General features: G+C 43.8%; 1 protein-coding gene and 1 long non-coding RNA gene across 4 annotated transcripts in view; both read left to right on the forward strand.

The window, feature by feature from the left end:
- LOC102556915 (uncharacterized) overlaps nt 1-663 on the forward strand; it is a 28249-nt gene extending 27586 nt beyond the window's left edge. Inside the window, exon 5 of the long non-coding RNA XR_015653119.1 lies at nt 102-663. This is a non-coding gene — a long non-coding RNA (uncharacterized LOC102556915). The remainder of the gene's footprint in view (nt 1-101) is intronic.
- Nucleotides 664-11061: 10398 nt separating this feature from the next.
- Nucleotides 11062-20451, forward strand: part of Dock8 (dedicator of cytokinesis 8) — a 191425-nt gene continuing 182035 nt past the window's right edge. For 2 of the 3 annotated variants that reach the window (XR_015636764.1, XM_087583984.1), the window contains exon 1: nt 11072-11233. Coding sequence is in view for 1 of the 3 variants with exons in the window: in NM_001037793.2 (NP_001032882.2) it covers nt 11181-11233 (53 nt within the window). In the remaining 2 variants the exon portion in view is untranslated. 3 annotated transcript variants of the gene reach the window in all.

Genomic DNA, 20451 nt, shown 5'->3' on the forward strand with positions numbered 1-20451 from the left:
GCTTCTATAGGAGTTTTTAACCAGAGCCTTTGAGATCTTTTCAATGGAGTTGATTGGCTCAACCATTGAGAATAATGTTCTCAAACTTTGGTTTCTAACAGAGCCACCCAGGAAACTTGGAAGACATGAGGAGATCTCTGCCTTATTCTTCTTCACTGAGTCTGGACCTGTGTGTTGCTAATTACCTCTCCAGATATTCTGGACTTCAAAATGTTTGAGAACTTTTTCTTCTAATGACTATGGGATGGGTTCACAGTCGAGTCTCCTATATTCAGCACCCAAAGTCCCTCCCCTTACTCAGCAGCAAACGCCTTACATTATGAGAATCACAGGGACCCCACAGTTAATCGATCTGTAATAAAACAACCAGTGTCCCGCCTCGACATTGTGAGCCAGGGCCAGGAGGAACTGAGCCAAGCCAGTCTGGCAGAGACTACCACGTGTCTTGCCTTTCCTTCTTCTAGAAATATCCGGGCTTTTTTTTTTTTTTTTCATAATGCTTAAATTGCTACAGTGACAAGCAGAGGCCTAAGTTGTGGTAACATAGACAGGAAGGAAATTGGCTAATACTAAAATGGGAAAAGGCACTTCAAGAGTTCACAAAAACCATTGGCTTAACATTGACAGACATCAGAGGTCAATAAAAGTTTTAAAGATTCTGTACGTCTGCCTTATTTCTGTCCTTCAAGTGGCTCCATGTATTTAGAGAGACCATATATACCCCAGATTAATAATTTAAAATTTAAAATGAACACAAATCAAAAAGAACACGAGAGTGTAGTAGACAGGCTGAATGAGTGGATACAATAAAATCACAACTGCGAGATGAATGAATAAGGATAATGGCATATATACAGTAATAAAACCTCTCACTCTCTAGGCTAACTTAAAATTTTTTTTTTTGGTTCTTTTTTTTCGGAGCTGGGGACCGAACCCAGGGCCTTGCGCTTCCTAGGTAAGCGCTCTACCACTGAGCTAAATCCCCAGCCCCTAAAATTTTAATAAAAAGGAAATTATTAGTCAATGATTTGAAAACTACAACTATGGAGTAAACGTGGAAAATATGCAATTCACCTAATGCACACATAAAAATGTAGTTTTGGTCTATTAAAATGCTTTTAGCCTACTAAAGTAGCAAAGATTTGAAAGAGACAACACTCCACATCAATATACCATGATAAAATTGTTTAGAACATTGCTTACAAACTGACACAAACCAACAAAAACCCAAATTATGTTGATCACATTTTTACCTTAAACTCTTTATTTTAAAAATGCATACAGAATCAACCTCTGTTTACTTTTCACCTATACTCTTATTTTTAATTATTTTACATTGTTTTATCTTAATGTTATAAATACCGATGAAGACTGTCTAAGAGTAAGCCATAAAAGTCCTTGCACCCGTGTACAATGCTGCTTGAATCCCAATTGACTCGGTATTGCCTAAGAATAAGGATATTCTTTTATGTAACTATGGCATGAGCTTCTTACTCGTGGGTGTAATATCACTATTAAATACATAGATGGAATTCTTCATAGATAGACTAGGCTGAATATCTCAAGAATTTTCTTCTTAGCATTTTTTCCTACTGCAGTGACCTCACTCCCCCATGATTCCTGGTTGTTTCATCTGCCCTGTGGTTTTTAGTTGGTGCTAGTTCCCCATCTGTCCTTGTCGTCTCGTGAAAATGATACTTTTGAAAAGGCAGATAAGCAATGAACGCTCCTCAATTTCAATGTGTCTGTTTCCTCACGATTAGATTAAGGTACGTTTGGCAGGAGTTTACAACTTTTGGCTTAATTAAAGTCTGCTTGTGGAATCTGGGAGGAAATAATAATACACAGGTGAAGGGCTGTTGATAAGGCTTTAAAGCACACAGATGACACACAACAGCAAAAGCCTTAGAGACCCCTGCTTAGACAGCATGGTACGCGTCCAGCAATGTCTGCTTTGGGTCCCATTGCTAACTTTCTCCATAAAATGGGAGACAGCCGTCTTTGTTCACAGCCCACAGAACTGTCTTTTCCTCCTTCCTCTTGTTCTGTTGGCTCAGAGTTCTGAGCTAACTACGGTTAGGTTAGGTTAGGTTAGGTTAGGTTAGGTTAGGTTAGGTTATTCTCTCCTCCAGGGCAGACGCCTTCTCAGCAGCTGCCTGAGGGGCAACTTTTAGCCACTTTTAGCCAGTAAGCACTCTTGACAGACTTCCTAAAGGACTTCTGAGAAAGGTGGAGCCTCCCGTGAAGAGGCTGACTCTCACCTTTTATTCTCTGGTGCTGAGTCAGAGAGACTCCAGGGGTTTTGTTGTTATTGTTTTTGTTTTCTTTTCCTTTTGTTTTGTTTTCTCTTTTTCTTTTCTCTTCCAAGACAGAGTTTCTCTGTGTAGCTCTGGCTGTCCTAGAACTCCCTCTGTAGCCCAGGCTGGCCTGAAACTCGGAGATCCACCTGCCTCTGCCTCCCCAGTGCACCCCCACTGGCTGGCTAGAACCCCAGCTTTGATGGCACTGCTGAGTGGGGTACCCAGTTCTCGGCCATCTTTTTCTTTCAGTTAGACTTTCCTGTCTTGTTGCTGGACATTGCTGATGGACACAAATAACGTCACTTGCCATGAGGTCATCAGTATTTAATCTTTATGGCCATTTTGTGGAAAAGATACTGTATGGGACTGCTTTAGAGATGAGGAAGCTGAGTTACAGAGACATTGCATAAGGTTCCAAGAGTCACACAGCCAGTGCTATAATTTGATTCTAAACTATTGCCCTAAAACTCCCTTGGTTCCTAGGCGTGGTTCCCAGCTGGTGGAACCTTCAAGGTTAAAGGAAGAAAAGTCACTAGACATACGCCCTTGAGGAAAATATAGACAATATTTTTCTCCCTCCCTCCCTCCCAGCACACCTCCCCACCTCTAACCTTCCTGGCAGCTAGAATAGGCAGCTTGGCTTTACCTATTCTCCATACCATGATGCTCTGCTCTGCGACAGGCCCCAAAGCAATGGCGTCAGCCCTTGCGCACTGAAACGGTGAGTCAAAGATGTCTTTTCCTCTTTTAAGTTCCTACACCTCAGGTGTTTTGTCATAGCGATGCAAAGCAGACTGACCCACCTCGAATGAAGAAGCAGGGATGTGAGTCCAGGTGGTTTAATGACAGAATTTAAATGAAACAGAGCACTCTCCTGCCTCCCCCGTAAGCAAAAGTACATTTTCACAAATCATTATGTATATAACCAAGAGAAACATATTAAACATGCTTGTGAAAAATGATTATTTTGGGGTTGGGGATTTAGCTCAGTGGTAGAGCGCTTGCCTAGCAAGGGCAAGGCCCTGGGTTTGGTCCTCAGCGCCAAAAAAAAAAAAGATTATTTTATGCTCTTTTTTGTGCTCCATTTTATTATCTCATTATATCTCACCAATTTAAGCAAAATGTCTCTTTCAGAAGAATGTGACTGTCTTCATGACAGCCTTTAGAGCCAAACTTCCCACACATACAACCAATCCTGTCACATACAACCAATGACTAACTATGTAGTTGTTACTCTATGCCTCAGTTTCCTCCTCTCTCAAATGGAGACAATGACCATTGCCTACTTGATGTGTTTAAATTCTGGAATTAATTGAAATAATATATTCGTGCCTGGTACACAAGGTCTGCTCAACTGATACTAATTCTCTTATATGCTCACAGGACTGAATACACAAGAACAGCCAGAGGGCTTGGTTGGGGGTTTGTCTCCTCCTCTTCACTCGGTAGCTCTGCTTCCCTCCCACCTGGGGCAGTTCTTCGTGGAGGTAGATGGCCATTGATGGCCGCCGCAGCTGCAGAGTTGCTCCCTTCCTATGTCCTTCTCACTGGAATAAGAAAGGCACCCTTCCATGTGGCTGCACTAAGAGCTGTGGTTTTGATACTTCCTGATGCTCACAGATCCTTTGGCTTAAACTATGGGAGGCAGGGTAGACTTACTATATATGCCGAGAGGAGGCAGAAAGGAAATATTCAAGCACGAGATAGCTTTGCTATGTGCTGAAGGTGTGAAGAGGCAAGCTAGAGTTTCTCTTTTAGCATCGGGAGGTCTGTGAGAAGTCAGACCACTACAGACTCATGGGACAATAATGATTTCTCCATGTAGACTTGCTGGGGACGGGGGTATCTCCAGAAGGAAACTATTTTTCTCCTAAGGAGAATGTCAGCTGAAGGCTGGACTGGAAGTCTACTCGCTAAGCACCCAAAACACACGGCAGTGTCTGCCCTCTCTCTGCAGGAACAGAAGGAACTGGAGGAGTGGGAAGGATTTAGAGGATGCCAGAGAAACTGTTCTAACGTAAGAATTAAATTAACCAAAGAATAGGAGATTGACTCTTTCTTTGGGAAGTCAGGGATGCTGGGAGTCAGAAGTGAACAGTGACCCTATAAAGCAGAGCAGCAGTCCTCCTCCTCCTCCTCCTCCTCCTCCTCCTCCTCCTCCTCCTCCTCTTCCTCCTCTTCTTCCTCCTCCTTCTTCTTCTTATTAATTTGTCTAAATCCTGATAGTAACTCCCCCATCTCCTCCCAGTCCCTTCATTTCCCCTCCCCTCCCCACCATCCTCCCACACTCCCTTTCTTTTCAGAAAAGACTCACAGAAAAGGAGTCCTCCCATGAATATCAACCCACCTTTTCATATCAAGTTGCAGTAGGACTAGGAGAATCTTCTGCTATTGAGGCCAGGCAAGGCAGCCTGGGTAGGGGAAAGTTATCCAAAGCAGACAGGAGAGTCAGAGACAGCTCCTAGAGCAGCCATTTTTTTTTTTTTTTTTTGGTTTTTTTTTTTTTTTTTTTTTTTTTCCGGAGCTGGGGACCAAACCCAGGGCCTTGCGCTTCCTAGGTAAGCGCTCTACCACTGAGCTAAATCCCCAGCCCCTAGAGCAGCCATTTTTCACCTGAAGGTTGTGACCCCTTTCACAAGGGTTGCATATCAAATCTCCTACATATCAGATATTTACATTATAACAGTAGCAAAATTACAGTTATGAAGTAGCAACAGAATAATTTTAGGGTTGGGAGTCACCACAACATGAAGGACTGTATTAAAGTGTCACATTTAGCATCAGGACGTTAAAAACCGTTGCTGAAGAGCCATACGGTACTCTAGGGAGAAGCAGAGGTACCTAGACTAGGGGACCAGCATTATATGATTTTTGGAGCTATGACAGTTAATTGTAAGTATAAACTTGATTAGATTAAGATATATCTATAGCAGTAGAGATGGCTTGGTGGTGTGGGTGTGGGAGAGATGACCCTGATGGCTTGAGCCTGAGGGTGAGAGAGCCAGTCCTGCCCCTTGTTTGCTGCCACAAGCAGGAAACCTGATCCTGCCCCTCACCTAGGCAAAGAGGGAGAGCTGGCCCTGGTTGTGCAGTTGTAGAAATGCTGGCAGGGTGGACAACACAGCTACCACCTAGGCCCAGATCCAGAGCCTTGAGTTGACCCATCCTAGCATCTACCCCATCTAAGAACTGCTGGAGCACATGAAGGGATGGGTACTGCAGACCCAAAGCTGCAGGACCACCATGACACGGGGTAACAACAGGATACCTGAGAGGAACCCCAGTGAGGAACCACTATTGATAGTTTAGCAGAAGCTAGAGGTCTTGAATCAGACTATTGACTCATTGTTCATTGTTATGAACATTTGCAAGTAAAGCTAGGCAAAAGGTTATTGTGTGACACACTGTGACACACCACAGCTGCCACAGATATACATATATATATATATATATATATATATATATATATATATATATATAGTGTGTGTGTGTTTTCTCTTTTGTTGTTTTATTTTTATTTGTTTTCTTTTGCTGGGAGGTTGGAAAGGCAGAAGTCAGATATAAAGAGGCAGGGATATGAAGGTGAGATTTAAGGGGCATGATGCAAAATTCACAAAGAATCAATAAAAGTTGTTTTTTTTTTAAAGGAAGTCTATAGTATTAGTACACCTTTGGGTATATCAAGGGATAATTAACTGAGGAGAAGACCTGCCCTAACTGTGGGCAGTGGCCTCCCCATCCTAGACTGAATGGAAAAGGGAAAAAGGACTGTCAGTATTCTCCTTTCTCTGGTTCTGCCCAGGTGTGAGCGAGGACTTTCACACTTACTGCCACGCCCATGAGCCAGATCCTGCATCCACACCCTCTTCACTAGGATGGGTTGTCCCCTACAACCGTGGGCCAAAATAAACCTTCCTCCATAAGAGGACACGTTGTGTCCGTTATTGGTCACAACGGTGAGGAAAGCAGCTAATACATGAGTATTGTCTAAAGAATTTCTCAAACAATACGCATCCCTTCATTAGCTTAGGTGTTTATGTACAAATCAAGAGAAGTTGCCAGAAGTAGGCATAGTCCCCACCTTACACTGTCCCATTGTCTCCTGGATATCAATTATTTCTCACTGGAATGCCAGGTGGGAAGAGATTTCCCCCAGAGGAATACCCTGCACATTCAAAAAGCAATTTTTATCTGCATGCAGGCCCCGTCTACAAGGCTTCATTTTTATCTACTTCGTTTCCTCTGAGAGGACTTTGGCATCACCTATCTTTCTGCTTGGGTCATACAATGAATGCTCTTTCTGCCTGAGATAGCCTCAGGAATTCTTATCTGTCTGCCTAACTTATCCATTAAGACTCAGTTCCAACATCACCATGGCAACAGAGCCATCGTGATTGGTGTCAATCTCTCTGCTGCTCTCCCCCCACCCCCACCCCTCAAGAATAAGTCATTTCCTGCCTGAGCTTCCTCGCTCTCCCAGAGTTTCATACAGGTTCCTGTGGTATTCCACAGAGCCCCGGCCTCCTTTTCCTTCTCTGTGTGTCTCATTCTTAGACCATGAGTCCTAGGAAGTCAGAGATCGGTATTGTTAATTGTGTTGCTCCTGCTGTCACCGGTACAGGACTTGATCTATGGTGACCACTTGGAGGGGGTTTGGAGAATGGTTAGAAAGTGTGTGGATAAGGAAGAGGTTTCTTAATGAGTCCACCCAAAGTCCTTTTAGCCACAGAATAGAGGAGCATGACTGTTACCCACGGAATGCAGGACACCTACATTGTATTGTATAGGATACAATACAAATCCTATAGCAAAGATATATTATGTGCTGGTTTGAAATAAATACAAAACAGAGCTGGAAAATATTCATCAAAAGGCAAATTAAAATATTCAAGAGAATAGCACATACTGATCTCGCTTCCTTCTGAAAGACTTGGGGAACTTGGCCACTTCTACTTGGTTCATTTTGATGAGTAGTTAGTGAATGTGTGCCCCCACTTAGTTAACTGAGTACCAGCTATGTGTGAGGCTCTGTTCTGGGCACTGGAAAAGAAACATGAGCCAAACAAAAAATATATTCTGTGGAACTTACTACTATGAGCATGATGAGTAATAAATTAAAAATAAGCAAAATATTCAGCATAGTGTTCTCTCTTAGTCTGCTTGCCTTGTACCATGAAAAATATGCTGTCCTCTCGCTAACTTAATTCAAACTCATTTAACCTTTCTACATACAAATATATCAGCACAAGGGCTATGGAGAAGTTGGAAAAGGAGTCAGGTGACGTTTGAGTATAATCCGAGAGAATCTTGGGAGGCTGTAGAGATAGTTTTTAGAAGGAAAGAGATGTACCAGTGGCCTCAGATCTCTCTGTAGACCAACCCTGGTGCATCTTGAATTCTACTAGGATGTGTTTATTGACAGTGAGATATACTTCCTAACCAATACAGAGTCCTGACAAACTGAGAGTTGGCCCTTGTGTGGGACATAAAAACTTGTCTCAAACACTGAAGGATGGAGGGAATCTGGAGGTAATGTAGGCTGAAGAGAGCAGGAGGAATAACAGATAAGGTAGACCCCAGAAGAAAGAGCACTGTCTTCTCAGCGATGAGTTGCAGGTCTGCCCTGCTTTGACTGAGGCAGGCCTCTCAGTCACTGAGGGGAGGATACACTTGATCATAGAGGCTGCCGAGAAACTACTAAGGATAGTTGGCAGGGATATAGGCCAGTGGCAGAGACCAATTAGACCAGAATAAGCAAGGGGTGGAGCAGGGAAGCCATTTAAAGAGTGGTTTTTGCTATCCTGACATGAACTCATGAGCCGGGATGGAATCAGTGAGAACACTGGTATGTTTATGAAGAAGTGACACTTTATACAGAATGCATGGCAGCCCCTGGAAGGTGGGTAGAGCCGAAAGGTAAAGGCGAGGAGGAAGCTGCAATTGACACCGTGTAGTTCAGAGGCAGCAAGCAGGTGATGCTCTTCCAAGGCCAAGGACTCTGATCTAAAGATGGTGGTGTCATTGGGATCGTAGTCGACTCAAAGCTGTAGCCAGAGCTGGGACTTATGGCCTCTACTGAGTAACCCCAAAGTTTAAATCTGAGGAATAGGGAAGCATTGCCAACAACAGACATGAGTGCTTATAAGAGGGAGAGCCATTAGCTTTGTGGAGCTCGAAGATGTTTAAGCAGAAGTGTCCAGGTGACAGGCAGAACTGTGGGATAGGACATGGCTCTGCGCTCACTGCTCCATGATCTCGGCCAAGTCAGTGTAACCCATCAGATCTTCGGATTCCTCTGTTGTAGGGCGAAGATAGCTATTACTTACTGGTTATTATGAATTAGTTAACTGGTTAATTAATTTGCAAAAGGGCTTGAAACGGTGCCCAATTCAGGTGTTTAGTTGTTTGTCAAATAATATAAGCCAGATGCAATTTAAAGAAAAATAAAGTTTGGGGAAACCTAAAGGAAAATTTAATATTATTGATGCACGGATGGCTGGTCACAGAAGTCAAGAGCAAGATTTTGTGAAAAGGAAAAACAAAGTTGAATGACACAAAGCTACAGAGAAAGAGGAAGGCCCAGAGAGGCCAGCAAATGAGGAAGGGAAGCCTCTCAGCCCAGAGAAAAAGAGAGAAGATCAAGTATAGGGAACTGGAGAGGCAGTTAGCATGCACAGAGGAGACGTTTGGGTGCCTACTCCTGAGGTCTGCTGGTGAACTGTGAATTCGTAGGAGAGCAGAGGAAGCTATGGTTAGCTTCTCAGATAACACATTCTTGATGGTTTAAGTGACTGTTAAGGCAATGTGGAGTTATTTCTAAGTATGAATTCACAACGTAGATAACGGCGCTGGTGATCTAATGGTAATTAGGTTAATCTAAGCTCCACAGTAAGAGATTATACATTGAATATAGTATATTGTGAGGCAAGCTGTGAGATGTCATGATATTCTGACCAACTCAAATTTAAGTTTCCTTAATGGAAAAATCTGAAAATTTAAGATATTCTCATTACATTTTACTGGGTTTGTGTGCAAGCAAGTATATTTTTGTTCTGTATGGAAGTGTATGCCATTAACTTTTAGAAACCCAAGACAAGCCCATCTGTACGTGGACCAAAGGACCAAAGGTAAAAACGTTTCAAAGGATTATTTATCGTTCCCAGATTGAAGATGCACACACACACAAACAATTATTCTTTTAATATTTACCTATCCAAGTATTTCCCCATAGCTTCCATTGTAGTAAATATCTTTAGGAGACCTTGGGAAATCAGAAACAACAGATTTTTAAGCCTTCCAAAAAACTGACACTGGGACTGAACCCAGAACCTTGAGCATGCTAGGTCTCGCCATTGCTTTGTAGCTCAGGCAGGCCTTGAACTTGTGGTCCTTTTGCCTCAGCTTTCTGAGTAGCTGGGATTACAGGTTTGGATTACAAGTAGTAGTTGGTTTTGTTTATTAAAGACTTGTTTCCTTTCAGTCTGTGTTTATAGTCTCTGTATTGTTATGCCGAACACATTGTCTTATATGCTTAAAGGCATCGGTTTGGGGGAGGGGAAAGTTACCTAACCAGCTCTCAACTACCTACACAAAAGCAGGGGAAGAAGGCTGCCAAGAATAAATGACATATGGTCCGCAAGTATTTTAGTATCAGGTTACAAATTAAGTCGTAGTATACCAGTGCTGTCCAGTAAGAATGCAATGTGCCAGCAAATATGAGCCAAGGAAGTAATTCTTACATTTTCTTAATGCAAGCAACATTTTAACACAGGGAAAAACAAGCAGGTGAAATTATCTTTAATAATATGTTTCTTCACTCAACAGATTCCAAAGGATTTGTTTTTAACATGCAATTAATACAAAAATTAAGACATTTTGCATTATTTTTTTTTTCTGTACTGTCTTGGAAACCCAGTGTGTGTTTATTTTCCAACCCACCTCTCTTCAGACTAACCAAAAATTCAAGTGGTCAACAGCCACATGTGGCTTGTGGCTTCCATATCTAGACTCTGCAGCTTTGAACCAAAAATAATAGCCTTTTCGTATTTTCAAAGGCAAGTTGACAAGTAGAGACACACAGAGAGTTCATACAGCACAACTTGGACCAAACATAATACTTGAAATAGGCACAATCTCTCCCACTCTTGTCCTTTGGGGTTTTTTTATTTTTATTTTTTTTTCCAGATTTCTCCTATGTGTCAGGGCTGGTCTGGTTAGGTTTCTCCTTGTGAACTCAGTTGAGATATGGGTGAATCTAAACGCTGTGTATAGTGTTTCCCCAGGTTGTAAAAAAAAAAAAAATATGTACTCCTGGGATGGAGTCATTATAATAAAGTGTTCCATAAATGATAGTGCGCCTTCAGCTGGGGAACAAAAAGTTGACTGGTGTCCTAAGAGACTGCCCTTGAAAAAGAAAAGTTCCCAGGAATGGGGTCAACCCACCGGGAGGCCCCTCCAGACCCCGATGGCTGCTTTTGGATCCCGCCCTCGCTGCCCCAGTTGCCCTCCGGCTCCGGCCGCCGGCGTTTCCGGCCAGCGTTCCCGGTTCGCGCTCCGCAACCGCCGTGCCCGTCGGCCCCGGGTCAGCGGCGGGAAGCGCGCGCCAGCGGCCGGCGACTCTAAGCATCCGGAGCGCGGTTCGGCGCAGCGTCCACGCCCTCGCCGAGCGCTCGGTGCGTGCCAGGCCTGGCGGCGCCGCGGGCGGCAGTGCAGAGCCCTCCCCCGGAGTTGCGCGGCCAAGGTGGAAATACGGAAGTTTCCTCCGCGCGGCTGACAGATGAAGCTGGCGACGGACGCGCCGGGCGCTGCAGCGGCTGTGCGTTCGGGTCCCGTCCCTCCGCCTCCCTGCGAGCCCCGAGGTCGTGGAGCGGCGCGCCGGCCATGGCCACGCTACCGAGCGCCGAGCGCCGCGCCTTCGCGCTCAAGATCAACAGGTAAGACGGCACGGTTCCCGGCCAGACCGCGGCGGGGCGCGCGACTCCCCGTGGCGACGGCGGCGAGCGCACGGGGACTCAGCCTCGTCCTCTGTCACCCGTGCCGCTGCTCCGAGCAGCGATTCGCATCACCACCCCGACCCCGCGTGGCTCCCACCGTCCTGGCTGTTCTGACAGGTGGCCGGGCTGGGAGAGCGCAGCGCGCGCCGGGTTCGCGGGGCCGCGCGCCCGGACATGGCTTAATAAATTGTGTCTTCCTTACAGTCCGGAGAGAGAGGGGAAAGAAGCTAAGTGACTGAAATCAGCTCTGCTTTGAAGCAGATCCGTCCGTGGTCCAGGGTTAGGAATCTTTCAACCCCCTCTTTCCAGAAAACATCTTGGCTTCTTCTGATGGCCGCGCTATTTTTATACCTTGGTCCAAAAGGAGCCAGCCATGGAGTGGAAAAAATGATTTTTAAAAATTCTTCCTTTAAATAAGCAAAAGGGAATGAGCTGTAGTTGAGGTTTATAGCGCACCAGCAAAGCGAAGGACACAGGGACTTCCAATTTATAATCAGAGTTGCACATCTCTGTGAGTGGATCGCTCACAAAGTTCTCAGTTGATTTGACCGGCAGTGTTTCCTCCACTGAAAACTGCTGACAAGTATTCAGGGGGCATTTTGCCTTGACCTGGGAAATCTAGACTGCCTGGCTAACTGGCTAAATGATAATGTGGAAGGGCAGCGCAGCGCTCTGGAGGATTTCCAGGGTTGGTGTTTTTTTTTTTTTTTTTTTTTAAAGCCTGTGGGAGGCTGGTCTTTGAGCTGCTAGTGAGTGAAGCTTGAGTCACAAGGACTCACCATCCTAGAATAGTGAGCAGTAAGGACTTCAGAGGGCCTATAGAACTTCACCGCGTAGTTGTGAACAAGATTTTTCACGCCCTTAACTGTTTCATCTGTCAAATTAGTTTAATTATTAATGTGGACTGTATACAAATGCTAAAGGGTGCGACTGAAAAGTCATTAATTATATCATAATTCATACTCTTCCTCTTTCTGTCCTCCGGCTTTTGTGGCTGTGGTGGGGCAGTAAGGGCTTAGGAGTTTTTGATGGCTGTCATCGTTGCCTAGCTGCTTCTCCTCACTTTGTCCCCACCATGAGAAAGATACAAGCCAGGAAACAAGGAACAAGGGCAGGGAGAGGTTAGGGATTCAGGAGGGGTGATACTGATCTGAAGTGACTGTCCGGCACCACACAAGCCTGGAGGTACTCTTGCAAGGAGCTATGGCGATGGTATAACCCAAGGGTCAAGGATTAAGGCCCTTAGCCAGATGTGGTGGACTTGCCTATAATTCCAGTCCTTGGGAGGCTGAGAGAAGAGGATCACAAGCTGAGTGCCAATCGAGGCTGCATACAGAGAAACAAAACAGAAGCAGCCATCAAAGCAAAACAGTGTGAGAGGAGACAGAGTGCCTCCAGAATAAATGCTAAATAGCTGTTAGCTGACATGTCAGTACCGTTGACTTCACCGTGGTCATTGTCGTCTCTAATATTATCAAATCTGAGATGATACTAGGGACCCTAAGAAGACAAAGTACAAAGGGCAGCTGAAGTTGGAGTATTTTCCAGGCAGAGGCCATTTGGGGCTGGGTATGGGGATGCCAGTGGCCACCTGCAGCTTTCTTGGGGGTTACGTCTCTCACGTGTGTAACCCTGTGCTGAGAATGCCAGACATACTCATTGGAGCAGAATGTTCCAAGAAGTACCCACTTAGGAAAGTAAAATATGTTTTCTAACCTTCTGGAAAGAGTGTAAATGGTACTTTTCTTTTTAAAAAAGAGTCCCCCACCCCTTGAAGCCACTTTGTGTATTGGGTGCAAGAATTACGCTAAGGGCTTGTCAGGAATAACTTTCAGAAGAGTAAGAATGTACTTAGTGTGGATGTTACGTTAAAACTGAATACTGACTTTCAGATGTGCTGTCACTCAGGACACTCAGTCGCCCTGGACAGAAGATGCGGTCAGCTTTAATTGTCCACTTGACACAATCCAGAGTCACCTCTGGGAAGAGAGTCAAAACTGATGGGTAGTCTACATCAGGTTTGCCTGTGGGCATGTCTCTGTTAGATGCTCTTTGTTGTTGAGGAAGACGTAGCCCTGTGTGGGCAATGCCTAAGCTTCGTAAGAGTGAAGAAAGCCGACTTGAGCAAGCCAGGGTGTGCATATGTGCCTTGGTCGTGGATACGGTTAGCTGCTCGAATCCCTGCTCTGACTTCCCCAAAATGATGGGTTATGACATGAAATTGTAAACCAAATAAACTCTTTCCTCCCCTAAACTGGAGCTGTGTTACCCTGGAAAGAGAAGCGAAACTAGAAAGAAGGGGAAAGTGAAGCTGGAGAGTAGTTGCACAAGGCTGTGTGATTTGTAAAGGCCATAGTCACCAAAGGCAGCCAGGACTACAGATGGCTCTTACATTGGCCTTCTGCATTAGGCCTATGCTATTTTGATCTACTGGTTTTAAGGATTTCCTTTAAAAGCAAAGAATTAACTTTAAAAAAGAAGTCACTTCAGTAACAGCATTGACAGTTCTGCTTCTGAGCAGGACCTAGTACGTAAACAAGGTGCTATTCTGCAATGTCAAACATGGAGCAATCTTTTACCTTACATGTGTGTCTATTGGTTTTTGAAATAGATCAGATTCCAAAAGTAAGACTGTGTTTAGGACTTTTAGTACACTTTCGTATCTTCATCATTCTGTTTAACAATGATATTCCTTAAGATAATTCATTTTCCTATTAATGTAATATTGTAATCTGACCTGCAATTACAGTTGCAAAGAGCTCAGCTCTGGGCCCCAGCCTCAACCAGGAATAAGCAGTGTCTTACATACAGTCAGTGAAAAAAATGTTCCCCACTGCATGCAAATTTCTGTGGCTTCCTGCAAGCAGCATTGCCCAGTGCAGGGCCAGCGCCAAAGTCAGAGGAAGTCGTAAATGCTGGCAGCAGCTGTCTCCCCATGATTGTTCTGGCTCTCTCTTCTGCTCTCATAACTGTATACTCCCATGCTAGAAATCATCAGGTAGGACAGCTAGGAGCATCTAGTGTAACTGTATCTCCCGTTGTCCTGTTGGATGGATACTTTGAAACATTTCTCTAGAACCCATAGCTCAGGGAGATAGAAGACAAGACTCTACCACTGACTTGTTCTGAGTTGGAATGTCTGGTAGGTTATATGCACTTGTCTTGATTTTAGTTTTTCCCTGATTGTGGTGAGGAAGAAAGACTAGATGTGAACTGGGTGATCACAATGTTTGTGTTCGCGATTTTAGGAACTGCTGTATCAGGTGTATCATCGTCCTTCAAGGAGCATTTCCTTGTTGATGAGCTCTTTGATGACTGGAATTTGCTGCTTTTGCAGATGCTGGGAATTATTTCTAATGGTGCAAAGATTCTCGATTTCTTTTTTTCTTTTTATACAGTGTTGGGTATTAAACCTAGGGCCGTAAGCATGCTAGGCAAATGTTTTAGCACTGAGCTGTATCTCAGCCCACATGTTTCTGCCAAACAGAATAGGTACAGAACTTGATCAACTGTGAGAGTAAAACAAGAGCTTTAGATAAATAAAGGGAATGCATCAACCATTGTGGAGGCATTAGTGACTCTCTGGACACCCAGGATTGAAATACATAGACCATAAGACTGACACTTTTATATTACTTACTCTATTAGTTAACTTCTCTGTGGCTGTGACAAAATATCAAGACCCAAAGCAACTTACATCCAGAAGGAAGAATTTAATTCGGCTTATGGTTCCAGAGTGAGAGTCCATAATGGGGGGAGGGGGTGGGGGAGGCATGGCAACAAGCTATCAGGGCAGGAAGCCGAGAGGTCACACGCTCCAAACAGAAACAACAATCTAGAAGTGGGGCAAGACTGTAAGCTTTCAAGCTTGCCCCAAGTGATAAGCTTCCTACAGCTAGTTTACACTACCTCCCTAACAGAGGATCAAGTGTTCAAATACTTAAGCTTACGGGGAGCATTTCTCATTCAAACTACCATACTTACTATGCAGCAGATATGGACCCAAATGTTTATATCATAACTCACTCACTTCTATGAATTAGGAACAATTGCTGTCTTCATTTATAAGTGGGGAACGGAACCCAGGCAAGTTATGCACGTTTTGATTTTATTTCACACAGCTAATTAAGGTCAGAACTGGGATTTACATTCAGGCAGTCTGTCGCCAGCATCCTGCCCTCTTACTCACTATATCATGCTGTGTCTTGGTTTTGTTTTAAAATAAAGAAGTAACGATATTTACTATCTATTAAGTATTGTGTCAGACAGCCAAGATTCCGGCACTGGTGAGGGAGGTGCTGCCTGGTCCCCATCCCTTAATGAGGAGATAGTGGCAGCTGATAGCTACTGGAGCAGGGAAAATCATTCTCTTTTGAGGTTGTTTCCCATACACTAGTGGGTGACCCCACACCCATGTACATGTGGGCAGCGCTAATTGGATTTAGTGCAATTAAAAAAGAAAGGCATGAAATGGGAGGGGGGACATGTTGAGGGGATATGGGGAGAGTTGGAGGCGGGAAATGAATGGATATGATCATATTTTATTGTATGTATGTGTAAAATTCTCACAAAGAAAATTATAATAAAGAAATGAGAGCAGTTGAAAATGCTTGTTATTGATTTGATGAGTGTAAATTGTACATATATTGAAATACCACATTGTACTCAATAGATCAGTAGTTATTATTTGTTAATAATTCAACTAAAACAATTAAAAATTAAGATTTTTCTAAAAAGAGAAAGACATGCCAATCAGATGACGTAGCTGGTAAAAGTGCTTGTCTGACAAATGTAGGAACCAACCCCCAATGGAGGGTCAGAACTGATTCCCCAAGGTCATCTTCTGACCTTTATACATTCATCATAGACATGCACCTGCATTCACATACGCACACACACACACACACACACACACACACACACACACACACACACACCATGCAACATGATAATCATACAATTAAAAAATATAAAGGTAGAATAAAACATAAGGCATACCACTCATCATTAGGATGACTTTTTTTTTTTATAGAAGATAAAGACAGGTGCTAAGAAAGAATAAAGTTGGGCTGGAGAGATGATGGCTCAGTGGTTAGGAGCACTGGTTGCTCCTCCAGAGGTCCTGAGTTCAATTCCCAGCAACCACATGATGGTTCACAACCATCTCTAATGGGATCTGATGCCCTCTTTTGGTGTGTCTGAAACAGTGTACTCATATACATTAAATAAATAGATCTTTTATAAAAAAAGAAAGAATAAAGTTACATAAAGGTTTAATTCAAGAATGACCCCAAGGTACCAAAAACCTGTATTTAAAGCTATTTGGGAGGCTGAGGCAGGAGGATCACAAGACCAAATTTAGCCTCTGCAGCTTGGACCCTGTCTCAGAATAAAATGTAAAAGGGGGGCTGGGGGTATGGCTCTTTGGCAGAGCACCTGTCCGGCATGTACCAAGCCCAGAGAGAGACAGAGATAGAGCTAGAGATAGACACAGAGAGAGAGACAGACAGAGAGGCAGACAGACAGGGACAGAGGGAGGTGGGATGGGGAGACAGCTCAGTGGTAAAGGATCCTGCTATACAAGCCCAATGACTTGCATTTGATGCCGAGAGCCCACATGGAGGTGGAAGGATAGTACTGACTCCATAAAGTTGTCCTCTGGTGTCATGCCTGCATCCTCACCCACACATACATATACACAATAATAATATTCAATAAAACAAAGTTTAAAGAAAAACAACGACTCAGGGCTGGAGAACTACTCAGCGGTTATCAGCAAGGACCTGTCTGGCAGAGGACTCCTCACATGCATCTGTGAAGGCTGGTTTACTTCCCTATAGGCTAGCGGAGAGGAGACACAGCATCCTGTGCCTCCCCAGGGAGAGAGGCAGAGCTCAGAGACAAGGGCTCCTGTCTTAGCTCTCCACACAGAGCTAGAGAAGAGCTAGGATGATGTCACAAACCCCCTGGTTTGCATCTTTTTTAACAGGAGCATGAAAAGGCAGGAGGTAACTCTACTGGTCTTGCTGGAGGACCCTTAAGAAGCAGGGCCATTTGAGTCTTTTCCATAGCAAAGTTACTTAATAATATCTCAAAGAATTTTAATAAAGGTTGAAGCAAGAGAAATATCCTATTCCTGGCCCCATACGCATCCAAGCTTATATATAGCCCAGGCTGGCTTTGAACTCATGATGATCTCTATGCTTCATCTACCCATGTGCTTGGATTACAAGCATACATGACTATAGCCAGCTTCCAGGTCTCTATTCTCACAGTATAGATTCATCATTGCAAAGAGCTCACATGTATGCATGCATGCACATGGGACCCAAGTGCAACTCAATGAAGTAATACCTTGGGGAGCAGAAAGGAGAACAGAAATTATAAGCAGAACAGAAGACACTGTGTGAGCATCTGCACAAGCTGTGCATGAAGAACAGAGGACAACTTTTGGGAGTCAGTTCTCATCTTCCCTGCTCAGGCAGGCTCTCTTATTTCTGCCAGAGTGTATGGTAGGCTAGCTGGTTCATTAGCTTCTCCCGTGTCCACCTCCCATCTCACCACACAGTAAGAGTGCTGCGACAACAGATGTGCACCACTCCATCGAGCTTTTCCCTTGGGTTGCAGACATTTTGCTGAACTCGGATGATCAGGCTTGTGCAAGCAAGTGCTTTTACCTGCCGAGCCATCTCCCTGACCCACATTCCCTTGTAAAATTCAAAACCATCTCAATCAAAAGTACAGTAAAGTAAAAGTGCAAAGTATAGTAAGCAAAAAGGGGAAAAGCACCCACATTTCGACCACTCATAAATTAGTAATACCTGTTAACATTTGGACACACTTCCTTCTAATTTTTCAAAAACAAAATTGTCTTGTGCATGCTACATTGTAATTTTTAATATGTGTTGACAACCCTCCAAGTCAATTAACATGGGCCTATGTTATAAATAATGTGAAAGTATTATGGTTTACTAAAGTAGTTATTATTTGGGCGTCAAGGTAATTCCCAGTTTTGCAAAATAAATGTTAGAGCTTGAGGAAACAGTCTGAAGCATGTTTTCTGTGCTTCTGCAAATACCCCTGTATGCATTTCTAGTAGTAGAATTATTTGTTTAAAAAAATTAAGGTTCTTTTTAGTTTGGCTTTTGTGTGTGTGCGTGAATGTATGCATGTGTGTTCAGTGTATGTCTGTGTACTCACCCATATATTCATGCAGCAGCCAGAAGGACATTTGGTACGCTGTCGGTTCTCGGTTTGGGTTAGGCTGGCTGTCTAGCTGGGCTTACAGGAGCATGCAGTCATGCCGAGCTTTTTACCTATGTGGATGGCATCCCTGCTCAGGTCTTTATGGCCTTACCCAGCTTTCGTTCTTCATGTTTTTATCATGTTCACTTCTGGGACAGGCACATCACTTTCTGCTCCTGCCCCTGGCTCTGCAAATGCTCATTTCCTTGCATTCAAATCCCACTCTCCCCCAACCATTTACTATTTATTTAAAATTCATCATTCTTTAAAGTGTTTGTTTGTTCATTTTTGACTCCTTGCCTTTTTTTTTTTTTCTTCTTTTTTCTTTTTTTCGGAGCTGGGGACTGAACCCAGGGCCTTGCACTTGCTAGGCAAGTGCTCTACCACTGAGCTAAATCCCCAACCCCGACTCCTTGCCTTTTTTAAGCCATGAAAACAGTCGTGTATGTCTTCCTTTTGCCTCAACTGCAACCAGAGATGATGCTCACTGTTCCTGGGTTTCCTTCCTATCACCTTATTCCTTGAATAATGGTTTGTTTGCTTGTTTTTGTTTTTTCTTTGTGTAACAGTTTAATTCAGTCAAGGCCTCTTTGAGTATATACCAACCTTTTTAAATAAAATTCTATCACAAAGTAAGATTTCAAATCACATGATGGATTATGTTTTCCTGGGGATGAGTGAATAGAAAATGTGAGATTTTTTTTTCATGTTTTTGTGTGCCTTTTCCTGTGGAGTTGGAATTTGGGACAAAACATGTCTCTCTGCTTAGAAACCTCGCAAAGCTTCCTGGCTTCCTCTCTGATTGTTCTCTCGAAACACAGGTAAAACTTACTGTAGCCCAACTACAACTAGAGTAAGAAATGCAGAACTGTAATCAACCCCAATCTCTTCCTCCCTCCTTTTCTTTTGTTGATTTTGCATATGTATGTGTGATGAATATGAACATGCATATGAACATGTTGTGTTCACATGTGTGTGGGTACATGTGTATATGTATGTGTGTGAATGGATGTGCACTGTGTGTGGAGTCTGCGTTGACCTCAGGTGTCAACCTTCCTTGGTCACGTTCTCTCACTAAACCCCAAACATGTCATTTTAGCTAGCCTTGTGTATTAGTCAGGTTCTCTAGAGTCACAGAACTTATGCAATGTCTTTCTGTATTGAGGGAATTTATCATGATGACTTACAGTCTGTAGTCCGACTCCCCAGCAGTGGTCAGCTGTGAACGGGAAGTCCAAGAACCTAGGAGTTGCTCAGTCCCACAAGGCTGGTTCACCTGGTCTTCTATAGAAGTGGATTCCAATAGATGTGCGGGCAAGTAAATGCAAGTGGTGAAGAAGAGAGCATCTTCCTTCTTCCAATGTCCTTATGTCAGTCTCCAGCAGAAGATGTGTAGATTAAAGGTGTGCAGCACCACACAGGGATCTGGGACTTGTTTTGTCCTAGGCTGACCTTGAACTCAGAGATCTCCTTGCCTTTGTCTCCTGGGATTAAAGGTATGTTCTACCTGGCCTGGACCTAAGCTTTTCATAGCTATTATGCATAAAAATCAACATGCCAAGATCCAGGTCAGAAACTTGTGTCTTCTAGCCTCAAGATCTGGATCACAGGTGAGCCCTCCAATTCTGGATTGTAGTTCATTCCAGATATACTCAAGTTGACAACCAGGAATAGCCATTACATCTGGCTAGCCACCTTGCCCTAGGGGTTCCTTGTCTCTGCCTTCCACACATTGGCATTATAGAAAGGTAATGAGACACGCCTGGTCACTACTTGAGTCCTGGCTGTTCTCCTCACCCTTGCATGGCAACCCATTGAACCACCTTCCCAGACTCCTTCTTCCACTCCCTTCCATTCTCTCCTCCTCTCTTTCTCCCTTTCTCCCTCCCTCCTTCCTTCCATCTTTTACATCT

Source organism: Rattus norvegicus, chromosome 1 (assembly GCF_021556685.1).
Source record: "Rattus norvegicus strain SHRSP/BbbUtx chromosome 1, alternate assembly SHRSP_T2T, whole genome shotgun sequence".
Taxonomy (NCBI): Eukaryota; Metazoa; Chordata; class Mammalia; order Rodentia; family Muridae; genus Rattus; species Rattus norvegicus.